This window comes from Camelina sativa, chromosome 11 (assembly GCF_000633955.1).
Source record: "Camelina sativa cultivar DH55 chromosome 11, Cs, whole genome shotgun sequence".
Lineage (NCBI taxonomy): Eukaryota > Viridiplantae > Streptophyta > Magnoliopsida > Brassicales > Brassicaceae > Camelina > Camelina sativa.
The window spans coordinates 47,726,296-47,748,395 of NC_025695.1; the positions used below are offsets into that span (position 1 = coordinate 47,726,296).

At 38.2% G+C, this 22,100-nt stretch overlaps 5 protein-coding genes across 8 annotated transcripts in view; 4 read left to right on the forward strand and 1 right to left on the reverse strand.

Annotated features, from left to right (window-relative positions):
- Positions 1 to 1,397, forward strand: part of LOC104729062 (probable leucine-rich repeat receptor-like protein kinase At5g63930) — a 5,097-nt gene extending 3,700 nt beyond the window's left edge. Inside the window, exon 3 of the mRNA XM_019233235.1 lies at positions 1,077 to 1,397. Coding sequence (XP_019088780.1) covers positions 1,077 to 1,269 — 193 coding nt within the window. The 3' untranslated portion in view covers positions 1,270 to 1,397. The remainder of the gene's footprint in view (positions 1 to 1,076) is intronic.
- On the forward strand, positions 3,394 to 8,285 carry LOC104727022 (putative proline-rich receptor-like protein kinase PERK11). 4 transcript variants are annotated; one of them, XM_019233177.1, is made up of 11 exons: positions 3,394 to 3,872; positions 3,983 to 4,062; positions 4,157 to 4,250; positions 5,620 to 5,757; positions 5,867 to 6,466; positions 6,561 to 6,813; positions 6,905 to 7,064; positions 7,153 to 7,232; positions 7,321 to 7,468; positions 7,584 to 7,733; positions 7,839 to 8,285. In XM_019233177.1, exons 1-11 carry the CDS (start codon positions 3,671 to 3,673, stop codon positions 8,070 to 8,072), a joined length of 2,139 nt encoding a protein of 712 aa, XP_019088722.1. In that variant the 5' UTR covers positions 3,394 to 3,670; the 3' UTR covers positions 8,073 to 8,285. The 4 variants fall into 4 exon arrangements, with proteins under 4 accessions (XP_019088722.1, XP_010444317.1, XP_010444315.1 ...); XM_010446013.1 differs by having other exon boundaries at positions 3,395 to 3,872; positions 3,980 to 4,062; XM_010446014.1 differs by having other exon boundaries at positions 3,395 to 3,872; positions 3,980 to 4,062; positions 6,561 to 6,809; positions 6,901 to 7,064.
- LOC104727023 (proline--tRNA ligase, cytoplasmic-like) lies at positions 8,586 to 10,703 on the forward strand. The gene is made up of 6 exons (XM_010446016.2): positions 8,586 to 8,801; positions 8,927 to 9,394; positions 9,487 to 9,609; positions 9,708 to 10,148; positions 10,226 to 10,547; positions 10,639 to 10,703. Exons 1-6 carry the CDS (start codon positions 8,586 to 8,588, stop codon positions 10,701 to 10,703), a joined length of 1,635 nt encoding a protein of 544 aa, XP_010444318.1.
- On the reverse strand, positions 10,906 to 17,298 carry LOC104727024 (protein CHROMATIN REMODELING 24-like). Its single transcript, XM_010446017.2, has 22 exons — positions 16,979 to 17,298; positions 16,755 to 16,883; positions 15,553 to 16,526; positions 15,346 to 15,476; positions 15,202 to 15,256; positions 14,823 to 14,951; positions 14,543 to 14,650; positions 14,387 to 14,442; positions 14,223 to 14,313; positions 13,967 to 14,098; positions 13,818 to 13,895; positions 13,357 to 13,566; positions 13,199 to 13,270; positions 13,021 to 13,101; positions 12,816 to 12,934; positions 12,384 to 12,495; positions 12,218 to 12,286; positions 12,033 to 12,127; positions 11,799 to 11,930; positions 11,645 to 11,710; positions 11,422 to 11,557; positions 10,906 to 11,311 (listed from the first exon to the last, which is right to left on the reverse strand). Exons 1-22 carry the CDS (start codon positions 17,088 to 17,090, stop codon positions 11,192 to 11,194), a joined length of 3,207 nt encoding a protein of 1,068 aa, XP_010444319.1. The 5' UTR covers positions 17,091 to 17,298; the 3' UTR covers positions 10,906 to 11,191.
- The window catches only part of LOC104727025 (DNA polymerase delta catalytic subunit-like), an 8,383-nt gene continuing 4,778 nt past the window's right edge, over positions 18,496 to 22,100 (forward strand). The window contains exons 1-13 of the mRNA XM_010446018.2: positions 18,496 to 18,957; positions 19,045 to 19,155; positions 19,245 to 19,351; positions 19,423 to 19,582; positions 19,667 to 19,862; positions 19,958 to 20,093; positions 20,181 to 20,318; positions 20,542 to 20,619; positions 20,801 to 20,892; positions 21,047 to 21,113; positions 21,203 to 21,274; positions 21,349 to 21,435; positions 21,937 to 22,056. Coding sequence (XP_010444320.1) covers positions 18,672 to 18,957; positions 19,045 to 19,155; positions 19,245 to 19,351; positions 19,423 to 19,582; positions 19,667 to 19,862; positions 19,958 to 20,093; positions 20,181 to 20,318; positions 20,542 to 20,619; positions 20,801 to 20,892; positions 21,047 to 21,113; positions 21,203 to 21,274; positions 21,349 to 21,435; positions 21,937 to 22,056 — 1,650 coding nt within the window. The 5' untranslated portion in view covers positions 18,496 to 18,671. The remainder of the gene's footprint in view (positions 18,958 to 19,044; positions 19,156 to 19,244; positions 19,352 to 19,422; positions 19,583 to 19,666; positions 19,863 to 19,957; positions 20,094 to 20,180; positions 20,319 to 20,541; positions 20,620 to 20,800; positions 20,893 to 21,046; positions 21,114 to 21,202; positions 21,275 to 21,348; positions 21,436 to 21,936; positions 22,057 to 22,100) is intronic.

The following is a 22,100-nucleotide window of genomic DNA, read 5'->3' on the forward strand; positions in this document are numbered from 1 at the left end:
CCGCCGCTCAACCAGTGTATCCAAACACAGCCTTCCGCACCTTCTCAGTCAACTGGGAAACCCGGAGGAATGCGTACCAGTAAAATCATAGCCATCACTGCAGCTGCGATTGGCGGGGTCTCTCTCATGCTGATTGCTCTCATTGTCTACCTCATGAGACGCCCGGTGAGGACAGTGGCTTCTTCTGCTCAAGATGGCCAACTGTCGGAAATGTCCTTGGACATATACTTCCCTCCAAAGGAAGGATTCACGTTCCAAGATTTAGTTGCAGCCACTGATAATTTCGATGAGAGCTTTGTAGTTGGCAGAGGAGCTTGTGGAACTGTCTACAAGGCGGTTCTTCCGGCCGGGTACACTCTAGCTGTCAAGAAGCTGGCATCAAACCATGAAGGCGGAAACAACAACAATGTGGATAATAGCTTTAGAGCAGAGATTCTAACTCTTGGGAATATCAGGCACCGTAACATCGTCAAGCTACATGGATTCTGCAATCACCAAGGATCAAATCTGCTTCTGTACGAGTACATGCCCAAGGGAAGCCTCGGAGAAATACTCCATGATCCTTCAGGGGACTTGGATTGGTCTAAGAGATTTAAAATTGCTCTAGGTGCAGCTCAGGGTCTCGCTTATTTGCACCATGATTGCAAGCCAAGAATCTTCCACCGGGACATTAAATCAAATAATATCCTGCTTGACGACAAGTTTGAAGCTCATGTGGGAGATTTTGGACTAGCAAAAGTTATTGACATGCCACATTCAAAATCCATGTCTGCCATTGCTGGCTCCTATGGCTACATTGCCCCAGGTAAAAGTTTTTTTTTTGCTTTTGGTTGTAAAATTTGGTATCCAGTGAGGGCCGAGGGGACTGAACTAAAACTGTTTAACAATGTTGCAGAGTATGCATACACCATGAAAGTGACAGAGAAGTCTGACATCTATAGCTACGGGGTGGTTCTGCTGGAGCTGCTAACAGGAAAAGCACCAGTTCAACCAATAGATCAAGGAGGAGATGTGGTGAATTGGGTAAGGAGTTACATAAGAAGAGATGCATTGTCTTCTGGAGTTCTTGATGCTAGGTTAAATCTTGAAGACGAGAAAATTGTATCTCATATGCTCACTGTGTTGAAGATTGCACTGCTTTGCACGAGTGTGTCTCCTGTAGCGAGACCATCGATGCGACAAGTTGTTCTCATGCTGAATGAGTCTGAGAGATCGGAAGGAGAAGAACAATTGGATACAGAACTGACGCACACTAGTACTACGCCATGACTCCAGTACATTGTTGTTGTATCTTCTTTTTTTTTCCCCCGAGATTATTCTTCTATGTAACCATATGGCGAATAATTATTGTAAAGTCTATACGCAGCAGTTATATCAAAAGATATATATAACCTTTTTTTCCTGGCTCCTAAATAGATATGTAGACGAGGACATGCTTCTGCGACTTGTCCAACATAGGTTTCAAGTTCTCGAAAATTTCGTCCTACAAGAACAAATCCGCGAAACGGTAATGATCCTTTTATCACTTTGTTTGCAAACAAAGACCGTCTCAGTTGGGTATTAGCTTCTGCTATTATATCTATAAGTCAAACTTCAAGCAAATCTTTCATATCGACATTAGTATATCATTGTCATAATGCAAGCTTCGTCTCAAGTGGTGGTGATCCATCACATTATGCTAACTTTAACGGTAACTTTTACTAACCCTACCCTACCAAAATTTAGTATAATCAATTACTAGCTAGTGTTATTCCAATCAATTCATACATAGACTCAAACGGTAAGAACATGTTTACTGTAACCATTAGCCAACCTTTTCTAATGCAGTTGTCAAACACTAATTGATATCTCTTTTACCATTGGATTTTTTTTTTTTTTTTGGTCAACACATTAGATGATTTAATTGGGATATTATTTTAAAATGATAAATTCAATGCAAAGTGATGGAATGTATTGTTTAATTACTTCTTTTTTATTTTCCATAGTGATTAGGTCTAGAATTATACTAATATAATGAACAGACCAATAATAAACAGTCACTTTTGCTCTGTAAAATCATAATTAGCGTAGATCACGGTTAGCTGGATTTCTTAAATATAATATTTCACGTGCTATTCTGAATCGTGCCCACCAAAATTATATCTAATCATATTGGTTTTTAATTTTAAGTTATGTTGTAGTGAGTTAATGTGGATCTGTATTTTCTTCAAGTTTTGTTATAAATTAGTCCTCTTGGTCTTCGCTTCTGTATGATGGATATGATTTTAAAATCAAACTAAAAGATTCGAGTCGCATATTAAGACTTATTCGTAACACCACGAAAGTTTTAAAGGTATTATTTCTGTTTTTTTTTTTCCTTTTTATTCAAACTGAAAATTCAAAATAAAGGATAGAATATGTTAATTGAGAAGATCATCTTTAAGACGCCTAATTTTTTTTTTTTTTTCTGATTATAATATGAGTGACTGTGCGAGAGTAAATTTGGTAAATATCTTAGCGATAAATCATAATGTATCATGATGGCCCAATCTTTATCATGCGTGCGTTAATAATAAATAGCATGGTGTTATCGTGCGATCTTATTAGTGGTCGGGTGATAGTACAGTATATATTTTTTTACCTAAACTTTTAATGAAATTTAAAAGACGATATATCTAGAGAATGATTTGAGTTTCTGTGTTTTTTGCTTTTGTGACTCCCAAATCCCAATGTAGTTAGTTACATGAGATATTTATCAACCCGTGGTCGTCCTTTTTATTGGCATGTCTATAATTTTCCCTATTTTTCTCCATAAATGAATGTAGTGTGTTGGTAAGTTATGTATCAAAGTATTTTAAGGAAACCAAAAAAATACAAACTAAACCATACAGTATATATAACAAAGAAACATTACGTCTCTTTGCCTTTTTTTTTTTGGTTAAAAAATTAGGTCTCTTCACCGACGGATCTATTTTGTCCTCTACTTTTTTAGCTATATAATTTTTTTTTTAATATATTAAAAAAAGTGCGAGTTAGCTACACTTTACTGAAAATGAAACATGCATGATAGTATTTTTTAATTTGGGGATGAGAAATATATGATAATGACATTGAATTATACTACTACTTATATTAAAAAAGAAAAAAAAATCAGGCCATAATAAATAAGAATCCAAAGCGAAGAAGAAAAAAAATATATATAAAGAGAAGAAGAGATTCTTTTTNCAAAAAAAAAAAAAAAAAAAAAAAGAGAATTGCATATGATGGCGATGTTCTCCATTGCCCCCATTCATTATTATTCTCTCCTCGTGCTTAATTATTAATTTTATTTCCCGTTAAAAAAATTACTAAGAATTATCACTAAAAACAATTAAAGTAGTAAGAATCGGATCATTAGGGGGTAAAATCAACGGTTGAGATTCATTCAAACCAGAGGACACAAAACCATCTCTTCTCTCTCCCACTTTTCTCCCGGAGACAGTTAACGTGATTCGCTCTTTCCTCTTTGCCCCAAGAGCTACACGACAATACCACCACACACACACGAGACGACACAGAGAGAGAGAGATCTGCTATTACTACTACTGAGATTATAGAAGACACTTTGAATTTATAGACAGAGAGAGAGAGAGAGAGAGTGTGTGTGTGTGTGTTTAATTTAATCGTGGTGGAGGAATCGTCTTTGCTTTAGATGAAACCTACCGGAGAAGGAGGAGGAGGAGGAGGCGAAGTCGCCGGAGTCGAAGAAGCTACGGTGACGGAAGGTTCCGCTTTGTTAATCGTTGGTGTTAAGCCAGATGAATGGAGTCGAGAAGTGCTTACATGGTCTTTGGTTAATGTTGCTCGTCCTGGAGATCGAATCGTTGCTCTTCACGTTCTAGATTATTCTCTAGGTTTTGTTTTTAAACCCTAGCTTTTTCCCCCTTTTCGATCTGAGATTTTTTTTTTAAAGTTTGTTACTAATTTTGATTTTTTTTTTTTAATTTTGGGTTTTGTGTAGAAGGCTCAACGTCGCTTATATCGTTGGTTAGGAGCTTTGATACTATGCTTGGTGTTTATGAAAGCTTCTGTAACTTAAAACAGGTTCAAAGTCTTTCACTTTAAGCTAATTTGTGACGGTTTAAAGTTCATGTTTTTTTATAAGTGAAATCGATGGATGATGTTGTGGTGTAAACAGGTAGATTTGAAGCTAAAGGTTTTCAGAGGGAAGTCAGCTAGGAAAGTTCTTGTTCAAGAAATTAAATCGTGTGGAGCAACAAGTTTAATCGTTGGTTCCTCTAGGAGACATCACACTATCCGTTCTTCAGCTTCTTTAGCCAAGTATTGTGCTAGGAATCTTTCCAAGGATGTCTCTGTTTTTGCTGTTAAGAGTGGCAAAATTATGTTCCGTAGAGTACCTAGTACCAATGGTATGTTTCTGATATTAATGGTGATGGTTTCAGGTTTTTCTGATTTCTCAATTGTTGTTTGGTTTGTTTCTCTGTTAGTTCTGAAAGTAAAAAGGTTTGGGCTTTGCAGGTGCAGATGGTGGTCCACACATGAATCTTCCCTCTTTAGTTTGTGGTTCACCGGACATTGTTGCTATTGAAGCGGCAAAGATTGGAAACAATTTTAGCCCTGCAAGAACGAGCTCACGCTGGACAAGAACTAGTCGCAGTTCCTCATTGCAGTCTCCTGATAGCTTAGGTGTAGACAATTCGTTGGCTTTAGTGCCAGTAAACGCAAATGGGTCTGATTCAGGTTCCCTTGACTCAGGACCAGGTTGGCATTTTCTTCGCGGGCTTTACGGTCATCGAAAAAGCTGGACCAAAGTTTCTGCTAAGAAGGCTGTACTTCAGTGGGTTTCGAAGCTGCGAGGTCGGCATTCAGAAGCTGTAATCTATCTAGATAGGAAACGGAGTGACTCTGGTTGTGATGAAGATTGTTCTTCTAGTATTGATGGTGAAGATGCTTCCGTTTCACGATCTGGTTCTGAGCTTACGCAGTCTCCTTTCTCTCCCTGTATTGGATCAAACATCATTCCGGAAGAGCTGGAGGGTCTACATGAAAAGTACTCTTCCACATGTAGATTATTCACATACGACGAAGTTTTGTCAATTACCTCAAACTTTTCATCCGGTATGTCCCCTTTCCATGTTCCAACGTGTGTTTGGTTTTGGTCTGACTTGATTTTCACCCTTTGCTTACGGATACATCTTTTTTATGTTCCCAGAGAACTTGATTGGAGAAGGTGGTAATAGTTATGTTTATAGAGGAGACCTACCAGATGGGAGGGAATTAGCTGTCAAAATATTGAAGCCTTGTCTGGATGTGTTGAAGGAGTTTATACTAGAAATTGAAGTCATTACAAGTGTACATCACAAGAATATAGTATCTCTCTTTGGTTTCGGTTTTGAGAATAACAATTTGATGCTGGTGTACGACTATCTACCACGAGGAAGTCTTGAAGAGAACCTTCATGGTAAGTAAACTACATTTGATATTCCCTCTGAATTCTTATATCCTCAAACTAGAGAAATATCTATCTTGATTGTTCTCATTTCTTGATTTAGGTAATAGAAAGGATGCAAAAAAATTTGGCTGGCTGGAGAGGTATAAAGTGGCAGNTTAAATCGTGTGGAGCAACAAGTTTAATCGTTGGTTCCTCTAGGAGACATCACACTATCCGTTCTTCAGCTTCTTTAGCCAAGTATTGTGCTAGGAATCTTTCCAAGGATGTCTCTGTTTTTGCTGTTAAGAGTGGCAAAATTATGTTCCGTAGAGTACCTAGTACCAATGGTATGTTTCTGATATTAATGGTGATGGTTTCAGGTTTTTCTGATTTCTCAATTGTTGTTTGGTTTGTTTCTCTGTTAGTTCTGAAAGTAAAAAGGTTTGGGCTTTGCAGGTGCAGATGGTGGTCCACACATGAATCTTCCCTCTTTAGTTTGTGGTTCACCGGACATTGTTGCTATTGAAGCGGCAAAGATTGGAAACAATTTTAGCCCTGCAAGAACGAGCTCACGCTGGACAAGAACTAGTCGCAGTTCCTCATTGCAGTCTCCTGATAGCTTAGGTGTAGACAATTCGTTGGCTTTAGTGCCAGTAAACGCAAATGGGTCTGATTCAGGTTCCCTTGACTCAGGACCAGGTTGGCATTTTCTTCGCGGGCTTTACGGTCATCGAAAAAGCTGGACCAAAGTTTCTGCTAAGAAGGCTGTACTTCAGTGGGTTTCGAAGCTGCGAGGTCGGCATTCAGAAGCTGTAATCTATCTAGATAGGAAACGGAGTGACTCTGGTTGTGATGAAGATTGTTCTTCTAGTATTGATGGTGAAGATGCTTCCGTTTCACGATCTGGTTCTGAGCTTACGCAGTCTCCTTTCTCTCCCTGTATTGGATCAAACATCATTCCGGAAGAGCTGGAGGGTCTACATGAAAAGTACTCTTCCACATGTAGATTATTCACATACGACGAAGTTTTGTCAATTACCTCAAACTTTTCATCCGGTATGTCCCCTTTCCATGTTCCAACGTGTGTTTGGTTTTGGTCTGACTTGATTTTCACCCTTTGCTTACGGATACATCTTTTTTATGTTCCCAGAGAACTTGATTGGAGAAGGTGGTAATAGTTATGTTTATAGAGGAGACCTACCAGATGGGAGGGAATTAGCTGTCAAAATATTGAAGCCTTGTCTGGATGTGTTGAAGGAGTTTATACTAGAAATTGAAGTCATTACAAGTGTACATCACAAGAATATAGTATCTCTCTTTGGTTTCGGTTTTGAGAATAACAATTTGATGCTGGTGTACGACTATCTACCACGAGGAAGTCTTGAAGAGAACCTTCATGGTAAGTAAACTACATTTGATATTCCCTCTGAATTCTTATATCCTCAAACTAGAGAAATATCTATCTTGATTGTTCTCATTTCTTGATTTAGGTAGTAGAAAGGATGCAAAAAAATTTGGCTGGCTGGAGAGGTATAAAGTGGCAGTGGGTGTTGCTGAGGCACTAGACTATCTACATAATACTCATGATCCAGAAGTGATTCACCGGGATGTGAAATCATCTAATGTTCTTTTGGCAGATGATTTTGAGCCACAGGTAATGCTACATCTCAATCTTAAGCTGAGTTTATTTATAGATGATTTTACAAAAGTTTCATGATTGACATTGAATTACACTTGTTCAGCTATCAGATTTCGGATTTGCCAGTCTGGCTTCAAGTGCTTCACAGCACGTGTCCGGTGGGGATATTGCCGGGACATTTGGGTATCTACTTACTTCTTTACACCATTACACCTTGCTTTAAACCATTTCCATTCTATTAATCTTCCTCATATATCTCCTTCTTTGACAGTTATCTAGCACCAGAGTACTTCATGCACGGTAAAGTAACGGACAAGATTGATGTCTATGCTTTTGGCGTTGTATTGCTCGAGCTCCTATCGGGTAGAAAACCTATCTGCATCGACCAGTCTAAAGGCCAGGAGAGCCTTGTCTTGTGGGTAAGCATTATTGTCCACAATTTCACATGTTTCTACTTCATACCATTAGTTTGCCGTTGCAATGCAACTCTCTCATGTGTGTATATGAAATGATTAAGTTGTACCTCTTTCCCAGGCAAACCCAATTTTGGAGAGTGGAAAGTTTGCTCAGTTACTGGATCCAAGTCTAGAAAATGAGAACAGTAACGATCTAATCGAGAAACTTTTGTTAGCTGCCACGCTATGCATCAAACGCACGGCTTATGACCGTCCGCAAATTGGCCTCGTAAGTTATTCAGACCATTTACCTCATCTTACTTGCTATAGATCCTTACTCTTTTATCCTCATTGCTCTCTCTCTTTTGGGGTATGATTCTTCTTTCAAACACAGGTCTTAAAGATCTTACAAGGAGACGAAGAAGCAACACAGTGGGGAAAACAACAAGTGAGAACCTCAGAAGAAGAAAACGCTTATTTGACGAACATAGAATCACATATAAACCTTGCATTGCTAGATTTGGAAGATGATGCAGCTTCTGATAGTAGCCCTGAAGCTAGTAGTATCTCTGTTGAAGAATACTTGAAAGGGAGATGGAGTCGCACTGCTAGCTTCAACTTCAACTAATATTTTTACTAGTTTTAACCCCCGAAAAATCCCAAGAATTTGACTATTTGTAAGTTGTGTAAATTGTAATCGAATTTTCTGAGATTTTCAAGTTTTTAAGATGCGTCAATGTAGGGAAGAGTGAAGAGCTCTCGTAGAGAGGCCAAAAGTTGTCTGTGTTCTTTGTTTAGTCACGAGTAGGAAATGTTTAAAGTATTAATGGTGATTTTCATATTCCGTTTTAAGTGTTAAAATATTTGAGAGAGAACACAAACAATGTCTTACCAAAATAGATACGGCCCATAAACAACACAAAGCCCAACTTATAAATATAACCCATCAAAGAAAAGACCGGACCAGAATGACAAAGCCCAACTTGTCATATTGTGTTGTTGACTTCGCTTCTTCATCTTTGTCGGTCCAGCTTGCTATATAAATTATAAGGAGTACGCGTCAAGCTAGGTTTTTTTTTTTTGGTATTGGCTGTTAGAGGGTAACTTTTCCATAAACCAGACCTCCAACGAAGGAAAGAACATGGTGAAGTCAGTGGAAGTCGATTTGGGTACTAGTACTAGTTTAGGTTCCGACACGAAAATAATAATCTCCGATGAAGATTCTGTGCAGGTTGAGACAAATCAATTACTTACTGGAGAAGCCTCTGTTGTTAATTCGAGTGGCAAGAAAAAGAAAGAAACTCGTCTTGGTATCTCTGTAAAGAAAGATGAAGACTTTGGGAATTGGTATTCTGAGGTATGAAATCTTTATTATATACTCTTCTCTTCTTTTTTTTTTAGGGTTAATTTCAATGATGCATAATTCTTTTTTCTATTCAATTAATTAAAACCTCACAATCTTAAATATTTTCTCTTGCTTAGGTTTGTAGATTCGGTGAATTGTTAGAATACTACGAGCAGGTAAAGGGATGCTACATTCTCAAGCCATCAGCAATGAAGATTTGGAATGTTATACGAAGGTTCTTCGATGCTGAAATCGAGAAGATGGACGTGGAGGAATACTATTTCCCTATGTTTGTATCACGTGGTGCTCTTGAGAAGGAGAAGGATCATATTAAAGGGTTTGCTCCAGAGGTTGCTTGGGTTACAAGAGCTGGTGAATCTGATTTGGAAACTCCAATTGCTCTGCGTCCAACTAGTGAGACTGTGATCTATCCTTACTTGAGCAAGTGGATAAGAGGACACAGAGATCTCCCATTGAAGATTAACCAGTGGAATAATGTTGTTAGATGGGAGTCTAGCGACACTACGCCATTTGTCAGGAGCCGTGAGTTCCTTTGGCAAGAAGGACACACTGCTTTTGCTACCAAAGAAGAGGCAGAGCAAGAGGTATATATATATATACGCATCTGTTTAATTTATTGATCTTTATAGTTTCGAATCCATCTTTAAGCGCAGCTCTAATCTTTTCCCATTGACAGGTGCTTGATGTTTTGAACATTTACAGCCGCGTGTATGAAGAGCTTCTAGCAGTTCCTGTTATTAAAGGTATCAAGAGTGAGAATGAAAAGTTTGCTGGTGCTTTTGAAACCAAAAGCATTGAGGTATGTATCTCTCTCTCTCTCTCTTTATCTCTCTGTTGTTGTTTGGAGAGTATTAGAGACTTTGTATGAATCAATACTCTTTTAATTAATCATTGCAGGCTTTTATCCCAAGCACTGGTCGTGGTATACAAGCTGCAACGTCACATTGTTTAGGACAAAACTTTGCACAGATGTTTGACATCACCTTTGAAGATAAGAAAGGAAAGAGATCCATGGTGTGGCAGAATTCTTGGGGATTAAGTACCAGATCGATTGGAGTAATGGTTATGACTCATGGAGATGACAAAGGCGTAGTATTCCCTCCAAAAGTGGCACCTGTTAAAGTTGTTGTGATCCAGGTTCCCATCAAAGGTGCTGTTGATGACCAAGTACTCTGTGATGCTTGTGAAGCTGTTGTATCCACCTTGCACGAGGCTGGAATCCGTGCTAAATCAGATACCCGCGACAACTATTCTTGCGGCTGGAAGTATGCAGATCAAGAACTTAAGGGTGCTCCTTTGAGAATTGAAATTGGACCTAGAGATTTGGCCAATGATCAGGTCAGTTTCTTCTACTACTAATCACAAGGTCTCTTATACTGTGTGTAGGCTAACGGTTTTCTTTGGATTATGAGCAGGTGAGAATAGTGAGGCGTGACACTGGAGCTAAGATGGATGTCAAGAGAGGGGACTTGATTGAACAAGTCAAGGACTTGCTGGAGAAAATCCAGAGAAACCTCTACGATGTGGCGAAGAGGAAGTTGGAAGAATGTACTCAAAAGGTTGAAACTTGGGAGGAATTTGAGGAAGCTTTGAGACAAAAGAAACTGATTTTGGCTCCATGGTGTGACGAAGTTGAAGTGGAGAAGGATGTGAGGAAGCGTAGCGGAAGTGATGAAACAGGAGGAGGAGGAGCTAAGACTTTGTGTACTCCCCTTGAGCAGCCTGAACTAAGAGAAGGTTTTTTATCTGACACATTCATTAATTGATCGGTTTAAGTAATCTGACAAGCCTTCGTTTAAACTAATCTCTTGATTTTTTTTCTCTGCAGACACTCTATGCTTTGCATCAGGAAAGCCTGCAAAGAAGTGGAGCTACTGGGGAAGAAGTTACTAAGCTCTCTCTTCTTTTAGTGTCATAAGCAAAATTGGGACTCATATATACTAGCATGTAATTTTATTCTTCGTGGTTGGGTTAGTGAACCTTAAACTAACATATCTTAAACACCAACATATCTTTGGTTTTATTCATTGATACTGTAATGGAGAGCATTGAAATCTCTATACAGGTTGTATTTGTTAAAAGGAACGAACCAAAATCAAAGACAATTTTGTGCTGAAATCTTCATTTTACTGATTACACAGTTTTATGGGTTTCAGATTAAAAGATAAAATCTGGCTTAGCACACTCGTTTTTGTAGTAGCGTTGATCTTGTTTGCAGCAAGTCATAAGTAACTGACTTTCTTTTCAATTCAACAGAATCAAATTTGATAAGAAAGAAACCAAAAAAAAAACCCCGAGTGTGGCCATGATGGTCCTAAGCATTTCTTGCATCTTGATTTCTGTCTTTTTCTACATATTCAATCCTCTGTGCATCTTCTGACTTACTCCAAGTCAATAACTTGAGGCCCTTTTGCTACTCTCAAGTCTCCTAGTTCTCTAGTCAATTCATCAATCTGCTTCTGAATTTTTGCTCCTCTATCTGGTAGCCTTGAGACCGTACTCTGTAAGATGAAAAATGAAACTCAAAAACAGAAACTTAAGATAATGCTGAAGCTTTACACTGATGTCAGAGAGTTAAGATAATGCTGAAGCTTTACACTGATGTCATTACCTTGTTTTTGAGTAGAATCGATAAACGACTGAGTCTTGCTTTAATTTCGCTTTCTGACAATTCCTTGTCGTCGATTGGGGAAATGTTGATTGTCTTATTCAAATTCACATCCTTTGGCTTGAAAGCATAGTCAGCCCTGCCAGAAAGTGTTTTCGAAATCGATGAGAGAATATACAAAAAGACCAAAACAAAAATTTGACAAAAGGCTGTTGGTGGTTTATACCCATTGATTACGGTGTCTTGTGAAATACTTGATGATGGGTATCCCAAGAACGACGTTGTTCCTCTCCTTTTTCAGTTGAAGAACAAATCAGAAACTGGGATTTAAAGATGAAAGGAAATCTGTATATATAACTAACAAGAGAACATGGAGTCACCTTATTTCTTCTTCTTCATCTTTCTGTATCGCTTGAATAGGAGCTGTCTTGGAGAAAAGTAAGCTGTGATGGCTAACTCCAGCTATGCCAAGAGTTTCAAGAAACTTTACATGGGATTCTAGAGTTTCATCTCTGTCAAAACAAACAAAATGAGTGAATTCATATTCGAAAATTTCAAATCAAAATAAAGCATCATGACACAGTTTTATTGCTCAGAATTCAGTGTTTGCTTACAGTTTGATCTGGTTATAGTGCTCTTCGTATAGTTGTTGTTGTGTAGGTGAAACATCGAAGCCTCCTTTGGGAAGACTGAAAAGTTCTCGAAGGTCCTAAGAGAGATATCATTTGGTATAAACAATTAGAAACAAATAAAAGAGACGCTTGAAAGCATTTAGACTGCCATTTACAGCAGAACTCACCTGCTGGCTGAAGTAGCGGGTTTGTTCTTTATGCTCAGTTGCAGTTTTAAACAATCCTCCCTTGTATACCTAAAAGAAAGAAAGCATATACCGAGGTTATTCTATCATACAAATGATCATATATATCAAAATCACTTTTACTGAGGAACAAAAATATGTCACAGACCTGTTTTCTGTATATCTTCTCTTCAACAGTTGCTGAGGTCATTAACCTATAGACGATGACATCCTTTGTCTGCCCAATTCTATATGCTCGATCAACACTCTGGTTGTCCGTGCTGCATAGATAATAGTAAATCAAATCATGTACTTTCAAGAGACTAAAAATATTAACAGCTTCCAACACGGGTTTTAGGCTACATCAAGTTTCGCAGGATAAAGCATAGAAATCAAGCATGCATCATATACAGTTAATATCCTATTAGAGATCCGACAATAAGCATCTAACTAAAACAGGAAGCAAACTTGATTTTCAACGAGATAGAGATGAAGCAAACTTGATTTTCAACAAGATAGAGATGGATTTGATAATAATAATAGATTTTTTCATAACGTTTAGACTTAGGCTGTTGAAAGAATAGTCTACAGACATACGCACCTTGGATTCCAGGCAGGGTCAACCACAATCACACGGTCTGCCTTAGTCAGAGTAAGTCCGAGACCACCAACTTGAGAAGTCAAGAGAAATATAGGAGCCACGTGACCTTCTTGAAATTCCTAGACAATATTAAGGTTTTATAGAATTGTTAGTATGAAGACAAATGAAATGTAATGTGTCTAAGGATAGAGAAACAAAAACCCACTTCAACAGTCTTCAATCTGTCGGGGGCTTTTGTAGTGCCATCAATTCGCAAGAAACTATAACCGTTGGAGGTAAGAGAATCCTGAAAATTCCAAGCGTATCACATTAAAAAACCTTCAATATTCTTAAAACCGTTTTCTAATGTTGGTATAGGTGAAGTTAAAAGCTAATAGCAAAACCTGAATAAGATTAAGCATCTTGCGTGTCTGGGAGAAGATCAGAACACGGTGCCCTTCTGGAATTAAATTTTCCTGAATAACCATGTAGAAAGGATGTCAGTCAAACAGACAAACATCAAAAATTAATATCACTTATTGAAACATAAATGCGATCTTACCAATAGCGACATAATGAATGACAATTTGCAAGATATGCTGTCATTCTTCGTCTGGAAATCATCTGTATCCACACTGTCTGCTATATGCATTGCCAATCTCTCAGCCACGCCTGCTTCTTCTTGTGTTAGTGTTGATTCCATTCCTTCTAGGACATCCTCAGCAGCCCTCTTAGTTAACAGAAGCGGGTGGTCACATATTTTCTTCAGAATCTGTTACATAACAAACAATAATTGTAAGCTGCCAGATATGAACAAACAAGATTTTAAACAGGAAATAAATATACATACGCTTGACGTATTTATAAACAGAGAGGAAGCCATTATTCCATGTAACATATATATCCTAAAGGGAATTAAGCAAAGTGTATAAGATCTGAAACTGGTCTACATTTATTTAACGAACACATGGACATACATACTTAATCAAACAAATAAAACACAAGAAGAGAGCTTCAAGTTACCGTTAGAGCTGCTAGAGGCGAACCATCAAAAGCTGACAGAACAATTTCACTGTTTAAGAAAGCTTCATATAATTGCCTCTGCAACAAAGAGATATGTATCAGTAATTCCATAGGAGAAGATTAGATCAACGTCTATTTAAGAGTTTCACCTGGCAAGCTGTTAGCCTTAGCCATACAACAATTTCGTCCTTCTTTGATAGTTTCGAGGTTGCACCATCATCACCAAACACTTCACTCTTAAGGCGCCGCAAGAAGAAAGGTTGAATATGCTCCCTCAAGTTCTATTAATCAAAAAGGAGTAAACACGAAAAAAAAAAAATGTAAGATCTACAGCCTACAAACTGGAGCAACATATGTCACAAGCGAATAGATAGCTACTCAAGCATATTTGAACTAACTACTCACCTTTGCTACTGTTGAGCCTATCCTCTGTTCTCTATCAGAAGCATTCTTGTCAGTTCCACGAATAATGAAATGCTCATAATTCTGCTTAAACCTGTTAAAGCAAGGCTTAGATATACAAAGCTGGTAAATGTACACTGACAAATTTGTAGATAGGAGATGGTTACCAATTCTTGTCACCGAGTAGCCCAGGGCAGCTGAAGTTGAAGAGAGCCCACAGTTCCTGTAAAATATGAAGATGGAATCAATAGGCAGAATTAGAATTGCAAGAAAAATTAATAAATGGAAAGATATGGACCAGCCTCAAATGCCATAGACAATACCTTGAGATTGTTCTGGATTGGTGTACCACTTATTATTATACGGTGAGAACTTGGGATCTCAAGCAAACTCTTGGCCCTTTGTGTGTTGGGGTTCTTAATAAGATGTCCCTAGAAGTAAGAGAAAATACATCATACTGATATCGGTATGTAAAAAAAGTCAAAACCTACACTAGTAGTAACATCTTTGCGCTTGATAGATTATAGTGCATACACATTATACCAACTATTAGTGCAGAGAGTCAGAGATGTTACAAATAATAAAAGATTGTAATATGTTTACCTCGTCCAGAATCATGTAATCCCATTTGATTCCATCTTCGTCATCCTCATCAGTATAATGGTCGTCACCTTGCAAAGCCTTTGTATTGTTCCGTACGATATCATAGGTTGTTAGAAGAACACCTTTACCCTACAAAAGTTAGAGATATCCAAGTTGAAAACCCATACCATTTCTCAAAACAACCAACATTTAACTCTGTATTTATCAGTTTAATCCTTTAAACGCAATATGAGGATATGCTTCTATACAAATAAAAATGATATACTACAGGAAAGGGTAACAGTGTAATAAATCAAGTCAAATGTAAATGAATTGTAACTGCATAGTTAAATGTATCAGTGAAATCTCTCAGGATAACAATGGAAGAAAGAACATGAACCTGCAGAACGTGGTGGAGATCATATTCTCGGGCTTTCGTCGAAGTGCCATAGTATCTATAAAAGGGAAAGAAAGACAAGGCAATCAGAATCACTGTATCTATAAAAACTAGTTCAGTATATCACTCAAATTAAATCGCTCTTACTCTCTAGTCATTCGTGAAAGTCCTACGGTGGCTAGTTCTTTCATCCAGTGAGGGAGCAAGGTTTTTGGGGCCACTACCAAAGCACGTTTGATGAGTTTGGAGTTGAAGAGACCAGCAAGAAAACTGCAAATCTGCAATCCAAATAAACAAAAATCAAAGATACAGAATTGTAAACAAGAAAAAAGTGCAGATTGCAGATTACTTTACCTGCATAGTTTTACCTAACCCCATATCATCTCCAAGTATTCCACCTTTCTCTTGTGTATGCAACGACCAAAGCCACTTCAGCCCTTCCCTTTGATGTGGATATAACATTGTTGCAATCTTTCCAGGCAATGTGTAAGACAAGTTGAGGGCAGTAAAAGTGATAGACCCTTCATCCTCCGACAATCTCTCATCATAACCATGTCTTTCGGTGTTGTGAGACCGAGCTGGCATTTTAGGCTTTCCATGATGAATTTTCATTTCAGCTGCCTTTTCCCCAGTCAAAATGACACATTCATCATCATCATCCTCGTCTAAGTCTCTTAGCTTGGCGGCATTCGACCGTCCCACTGTTCTTAGCTTCTCACTTGCCTCTATATGTCTAGTAGTCTTCAGACTTTGGCCGACTTCTTTGTGTTTTCCCTTCCCACGGTCAAGATTGTATCCCTGCCTGTTATCTTCAGACTTATCGTAAAAGTGCTGTCCAGAAAATGAGTTTTGCTTTCCAACATTCGAAACTCTTTCTTCCCATTCGCTTGAAAACTCATTACTAGCTTCCTCTTCCCGAATGGCAACAGCAGCATTCCCTTGCTTGTCCTTGAGACTATCAACGCCAGCATTACATGTGGTAACCACATCTGACGAGGAAAACGAGGAATTGGCGTCCTCAAAATCAAGATTATCAACCTGGGTCTTATTAACTCCACCCGCATCAAACTGGTTAACTTTCTTCTTCTGAATGGACATTGTCCCAAGCTTAGAGGTGAGGTCATCCAAAATATCCATGATCTCGTTCCTTCCTCCACCATCTTGTTTTTCCTCTTTTTGCTTCAACTGAGGTGAGGGCGAAGCAAAGTCTGTGATTATGGAAAAGTTAGGCTCCTCAGCTAGCTCTGTCTTAGCTTCCTCTGATACATCCAAAGATGTGAAATCGTTCCCAGCTCCAGCGCTCTCGAGTGATGACTCCCCCCCTTTAACTGATTCAAACATCATGAAAAGACAAACGCATTCGAGTAAACAAACTTTATCTGACGCAATTTAGTAACAACTGTAAAAGAAGGAAAATCAAACAAAAACCCAGATTTCGTAAAACCCTAATTTCAAAGTAGAGAACAAAATCGAAATACATCAATCAATGGGAATACTCAGTTCTATCGGTAAACGGAGAGAAACGGGTGACAAAAAACCCTAAAAATCAGGATTACCTGGGGAATCGTCGAAATCAACCAAATCAGGATCTTCGTCATCTAAATCAGATAAGTCTTCCTTAGGCAAGGCCTTGCAGAGACGACGTCGTCCAGCAAGCTTAATCATGGACTTGTTCGTTTCTCCATCTGAAACCCCCAAAAAAAAACTCAAAAATCAAAATCAAAGACAGAAACGAATCAGAAAGTAAAGAACAAAACAATAGAGGAGAGAGTAATCGTACGGGAAGAAGAGGAAGGCTGTTTAGGAGGCGCAGAAAGATCCTGGAGGATACTATATTGTCGATCGTTCAAGCTCGGAGGTTTTCTTCTATGACTGGCCGTATTTTCCGCCATTGCTTACAACACTGTTTAGTGGAGATGAGTTTTGTGTTTCCCAGAGATCGATTCCAAATAAATCGAGAGAGAAGTCTGAGAAGCAGAGGTAGAAGAAGACGAAGAGAATGTTTGGAATCCCGCCTTTCCTCTGATTTTTTGAAATTTGAAGATTTTCTCAGTTTCCGATACAAATGGCTCTCTCTCTCTCTCTCTCTCTAACCCTCTGATTTAACCTAAAAATATATATATATTTATTTTGGTTCTTTGTTTTGTCAACAAAATATTAATTTATTTCCTTTATTGTAAACACACAATTTTTTTTTTTTTGAAATTTGTTATGGACCTTATGGTGGTGGTGGAGTCACATAGTTTCCATATATTTTTTGAGTTGTTGTTACAAGAATAAAAAAAGGAAAATTTGGTGGCTAAATTGTTTAGACTAGGCGATAGGAAGAAGCATAATGGTACATTTTTGGTTTGATTTATTCAACTGATTTAAAAAAATAATAATAACTTGTAAAGAATCAATCTACGTAAAAGCTCGAATAGAGACTTCTCAAAACTGATAGTTTGAAGTGTGGAACAGAGGTGAGGCGTTTCCACATTGTTCTTATCTATTTTCAAGTTTTCATCGGTAAAGATGGCTTTGGATGATGTGGAGGTGATTAATCTTATCCATAACTAATGTTTTTGCAAAATTATTGCGAATGGCTTTGGATGAGAGCTTTATTCCGATTGAGCCTAGTACTACTAGTATGTATTTGGAGTAATACCTTGGTAATCGATATAAAAATGGGCAAAAAGTACTTCACATTCAAGACTTATCTCTTAGTTGGGTTGCTCTACCTCTCTACCTAGTGAATGAAGGAGTAGTGCAAAACTGCTTTATTAGCGAAACCACCTTAAGCCCGAGATACAATAAGAGATAGAGGTTGTGAGTTGTACCTTTTGAGGAGACGATCGGAGAACCACAAAATAGATCCAGCCTGAGAGATGATACATGCATGTTATAATCGTGCTTTTGGCATAAAACCAAGCTCCAGTAATGAAATGTTCGAATAGTAGACGTCCATGAGTCAAACCATATAGAAATATTTGTCATGTTTCATCCATCCCTTAAGGAAAGGTTAAAGACCGGATAAACAATGAAAATCGTGTTATATAACACGATAGAGCTCTCTTATAAGATTATCTCTATTGATCTACAATTATTCGTATTTTCTTTGAGATCAAACTTCATACGTATGTCAACAAAGAAAAAAAAACTTCATACTTAGAACTAGAAGCACTTAAACATTAGTTATTTGGTCATCAGATAAATTCAAAATAATTGCGACCACAATTTTTAAAAAGACGATTTCGTTAATAGTAGCGTTTGTCTAGGGACTTGAGAAAAATTCCCAAATTAAAATCTTGTGTCACATTAAAAACACATGGCCTCTCTCTCTCTCTCTCTCTATAGTCTCAATCTCACATAGCAAAACCCTTAAAACTGGCGGGAATTTACTCACAGTAGTCTCACTTTCTTCTTCTCTCAGACCTCCGCGAGAGCTCACACTAACACGTTCTTCTTCATCATTTTCCCGCTCACCAGAAAACATGAATAGAGGCGGCGGTAATTCCAAAAAGAGACCGCCTCCGTCAAATCCCCCACCGGCGGTAAAGCATCGAGCCACCGGTAATTCAACACCATCTCCGGCCATCGGAACCCTAGAAGATGAATTTATGGTGGAAGAAGACGTGTTTCTTGACGAGGCTCTCTTGTACGGCGAAGACGACGAAGAATCCCTAATTCTCCGTGATATCGAGGAGCGTGAATCGCGTTCTTCCTCTTGGGCTCGACCTCCGCTCTCACCTGCTTATGTCTCAAATTCGCAGAGTATCAGTTGAGTGTTTTCTTAATTCGTCTTTTGGGTTTCTTCATCTTGTGATTTTGCTGCGAAATTGCTCAACACTTCGATTTATGTTATAGTTTTCCAACAATTGGAGATTGACTCTATAGTTTCGGAGACTCATAAGGAGCTGTTACCGGGTTCCTCTGGGCAAGCTCCAATCATTAGGATGTTTGGGGTTACCAAAGAAGGTTAGCATTTTTGGTCTTTGTTCAAAACACACTGACGTGGGGGAAACTATTTCGTTAGATCTGAGCTTAATTTTGTGGTATATTGTCAGGTAACAGTGTCTGTTGCTTTGTTCATGGATTTGAGCCCTACTTTTACATTGCTTGCCCTCCTGGTATGGGACCTGACGATATTTCTCAATTCCATCAGACTCTCGAGGTATTTTACTATGCAGGCTAAATATATATGATATCCCTGGTTTTGTTTTAAAGCTCATCTGACTCATTCAGGGAAGGATGAGGGAGTCCAATAAAAATGCCAAGGTCCCGAAGTTTGTCCGTCGTATAGAAATGGTGCAGAAAAGAAGCATCATGTATTACCAACAGCAGAAATCCCAAAATTTTCTGAAGATTACAGTTGCATTGCCGACTATGGTGGCTAGCTGTCGCGGTATATGACTCCCAAAATGTTTTTGCTTTATGAGTCTACTATCTCCTTTACTGATTGTTGTCATTGCAATGATTTAATTGGTAGGTATCCTTGATAGAGGCTTACAAATTGATGGATTGGGTATGAAGAGCTTCCAAACATTTGAGAGCAATATTCTTTTCGTTCTACGTTTCATGGTTGATCGTGATATTGTCGGAGGAAATTGGATTGAAGTACCTACTGGGAAATATAAGAAGAACGCAAGAACTTTGTCATACTGCCAGTTGGAGTTCCATTGCCTGTATCCTCATCTGAATTTATTTTCTGGGGCAAGAAATTGTTTATCTAGTAACATATTCTATTTTATGTCGTTGCTTTCTTTAACATGGGGTTTAGGTACTCAGATCTAATCAGTCATGCTGCAGAAGGTGAATACTCAAAAATGGCTCCCTTCCGTGTACTAAGTTTTGATATTGAGTGCGCAGGTCGTAAAGGACACTTTCCTGAGGCTAAGCATGATCCTGTAATCCAGGTTAGCTGTTTTTGTTATATTATGAGATCCCTATTTGTTATTTCTGTTCGCATTCCTTTTGACACGACATTCTCTTTGCTTTTCTAGATAGCGAACCTTGTTACTCTTCAGGGAGAGGATCACCCATTTGTACGCAATGTCATGACTCTTAAGTCATGTGCTCCAATCGTAGGCGTAGATGTCATGTCTTTTGAAACAGAAAGAGAGGTCTTGCTTGCTTGGAGGGTATTGTTTTTGCTTCCTATCGTCTTTCATTCTTATATGTGCATTACTTTCTCTTTATCTGGTTTTTGGCACCTTAGCTTACAAAAGTAAGTTCTATTACAGTTTCATAGATCTGGGAAGACTTCGTGAAAAAGATTTAGTAAACTTTATTTTGCCACTGCAATATTGTTGTGGGGTTAGTGAAGCATGTTTTCTGCTGATGTATAAGATGTATTGGCTGCAGGATTTGATTCGTGATGTTGATCCTGATATCATCATTGGTTATAACATCTGCAAATTCGATTTACCGTATCTGATTGAGGTACTTGAACATTACCTTTTACTTTTATTGACAAATTATTATCACCTCTGGTTAGCAGAAGCGTGCTTTTCATTCTCATAGCATTCTATATGTATTATATCTATGCGCCGCTGTGCTGTATGGTGTTTATGTAATGAATCTATTTTTACCTATAAAATATTCTGTTTTTTTTTATTCTCAGAGAGCTGCAACACTGGGAATAGAGGAATTTCCACTTCTTGGTCGTGTAAAGAACAGTAGGGTCCGGGTCAGAGACTCAATATTTTCATCAAGGTGATGCAGTAGTAGCTGGGTGCTTGCTAATTGCCATCACTTTCTCCTATTTTTTTTTTTGTTGTGCTCCATGCTTTTCGTGGCTCATGAATTCTCTAACCTCGCATGTTATAATGCTATACTGCATCCCATAGTAATATGTGCCATGTTTCAGACAACAAGGAATAAGGGAAAGTAAAGAGACCACAATTGAAGGAAGATTTCAGTTTGACCTTATTCAGGTTTCTGCGTTAACAAATTCATTTTGGTATAGTCATCCTTAGATTGTTTGTTTGTAACATCAACTTAATTCTTCATTTAATTATTGTAGGCAATACACAGAGACCACAAATTAAGTTCTTATTCGCTGAATTCTGTCTCCGCTCACTTTCTTTCCGAGCAGGTGAAACCGAGTATTATGTAGAATTTCAGGTTATTTCTATTTTTCCATGTGGCTGACCTGATTGTCTTCTTCAGAAAGAGGATGTCCACCATTCTATAATAACTGATCTCCAAAATGGGAATGCAGAAACCAGGAGGCGTCTTGCTGTTTATTGTTTGAAGGTACCTCCTTTTGTTTATTCTGGACTATTGCTGCCTTTGTCCTGTTTCCTTGCCTGTTATTACACAAATTTAAGATTTTCTAACTAGCTATCAAGCTTGTCTAACTACCTCACAGTCCTATTACATGTTGTCCAAGTCCCACCCTTCCTAGTGTAAAAGATGAACATTAATGTGTTTATTATTCTTGTGTACTTCTCTCTGCTTATACTGTACGTGTAGCAAGAGGACCCCTTGTAGATAAGGACATTGTAAAAAGCCTTACTTAACCATTTGGGTTCATAGAAATGGATACCCCTACAATTCATGAGGTTTTTGAGCATTATGAATGTGATCTAGGCTTGAAGGACTTTTGGCAATTGCTAGCGATATTAGTGACACATAAAATAATGTGTTTTGAAGGAAATGTGAAAGGATGTTCAGACTCTAATTTTGTTCTCTCTCTATTAATAGTCAACCAAATGAATACTAAAAGAAGTCACCACGTCCTCTTTGCTGTTATAGGATGCATATCTCCCTCAGAGGCTTCTGGACAAACTGATGTTTATATATAATTATGTCGAAATGGCTCGTGTAACTGGTGTCCCTATTTCCTTCCTTCTTGCTAGAGGACAGAGTATCAAGGTATTTCTCAACTAATAGTTTCTGGATATGTTTTTCAGTTTACT

Coding starts and splice junctions, on each gene's coding strand:
- LOC104727022 (XM_010446015.2), top strand. CDS start 3,671: ATGAAACCTACCGGAGAAGGAGGAGGAGGAGGAGGCGAAGTCGCCGGA. Junction 5,098..5,191: donor TACCTCAAACTTTTCATCCG/GTATGTCCCCTT, acceptor TTATGTTCCCAG/AGAACTTGATTGGAGAAGGT. Junction 7,233..7,320: donor GATATTGCCGGGACATTTGG/GTATCTACTTAC, acceptor CTTCTTTGACAG/TTATCTAGCACCAGAGTACT.
- LOC104727023 (XM_010446016.2), top strand. CDS start 8,586: ATGGTGAAGTCAGTGGAAGTCGATTTGGGTACTAGTACTAGTTTAGGT. Junction 9,610..9,707: donor TTGAAACCAAAAGCATTGAG/GTATGTATCTCT, acceptor TAATCATTGCAG/GCTTTTATCCCAAGCACTGG. Junction 10,149..10,225: donor GAGATTTGGCCAATGATCAG/GTCAGTTTCTTC, acceptor GATTATGAGCAG/GTGAGAATAGTGAGGCGTGA.
- LOC104727024 (XM_010446017.2), bottom strand. CDS start 17,090: ATGGCGGAAAATACGGCCAGTCATAGAAGAAAACCTCCGAGCTTGAAC. Junction 16,527..16,754: donor TGATTTCGACGATTCCCCAG/GTAATCCTGATT, acceptor TGTTTGAATCAG/TTAAAGGGGGGGAGTCATCA. Junction 12,287..12,383: donor AGAAGATATACAGAAAACAG/GTCTGTGACATA, acceptor TCTTTCTTTTAG/GTATACAAGGGAGGATTGTT.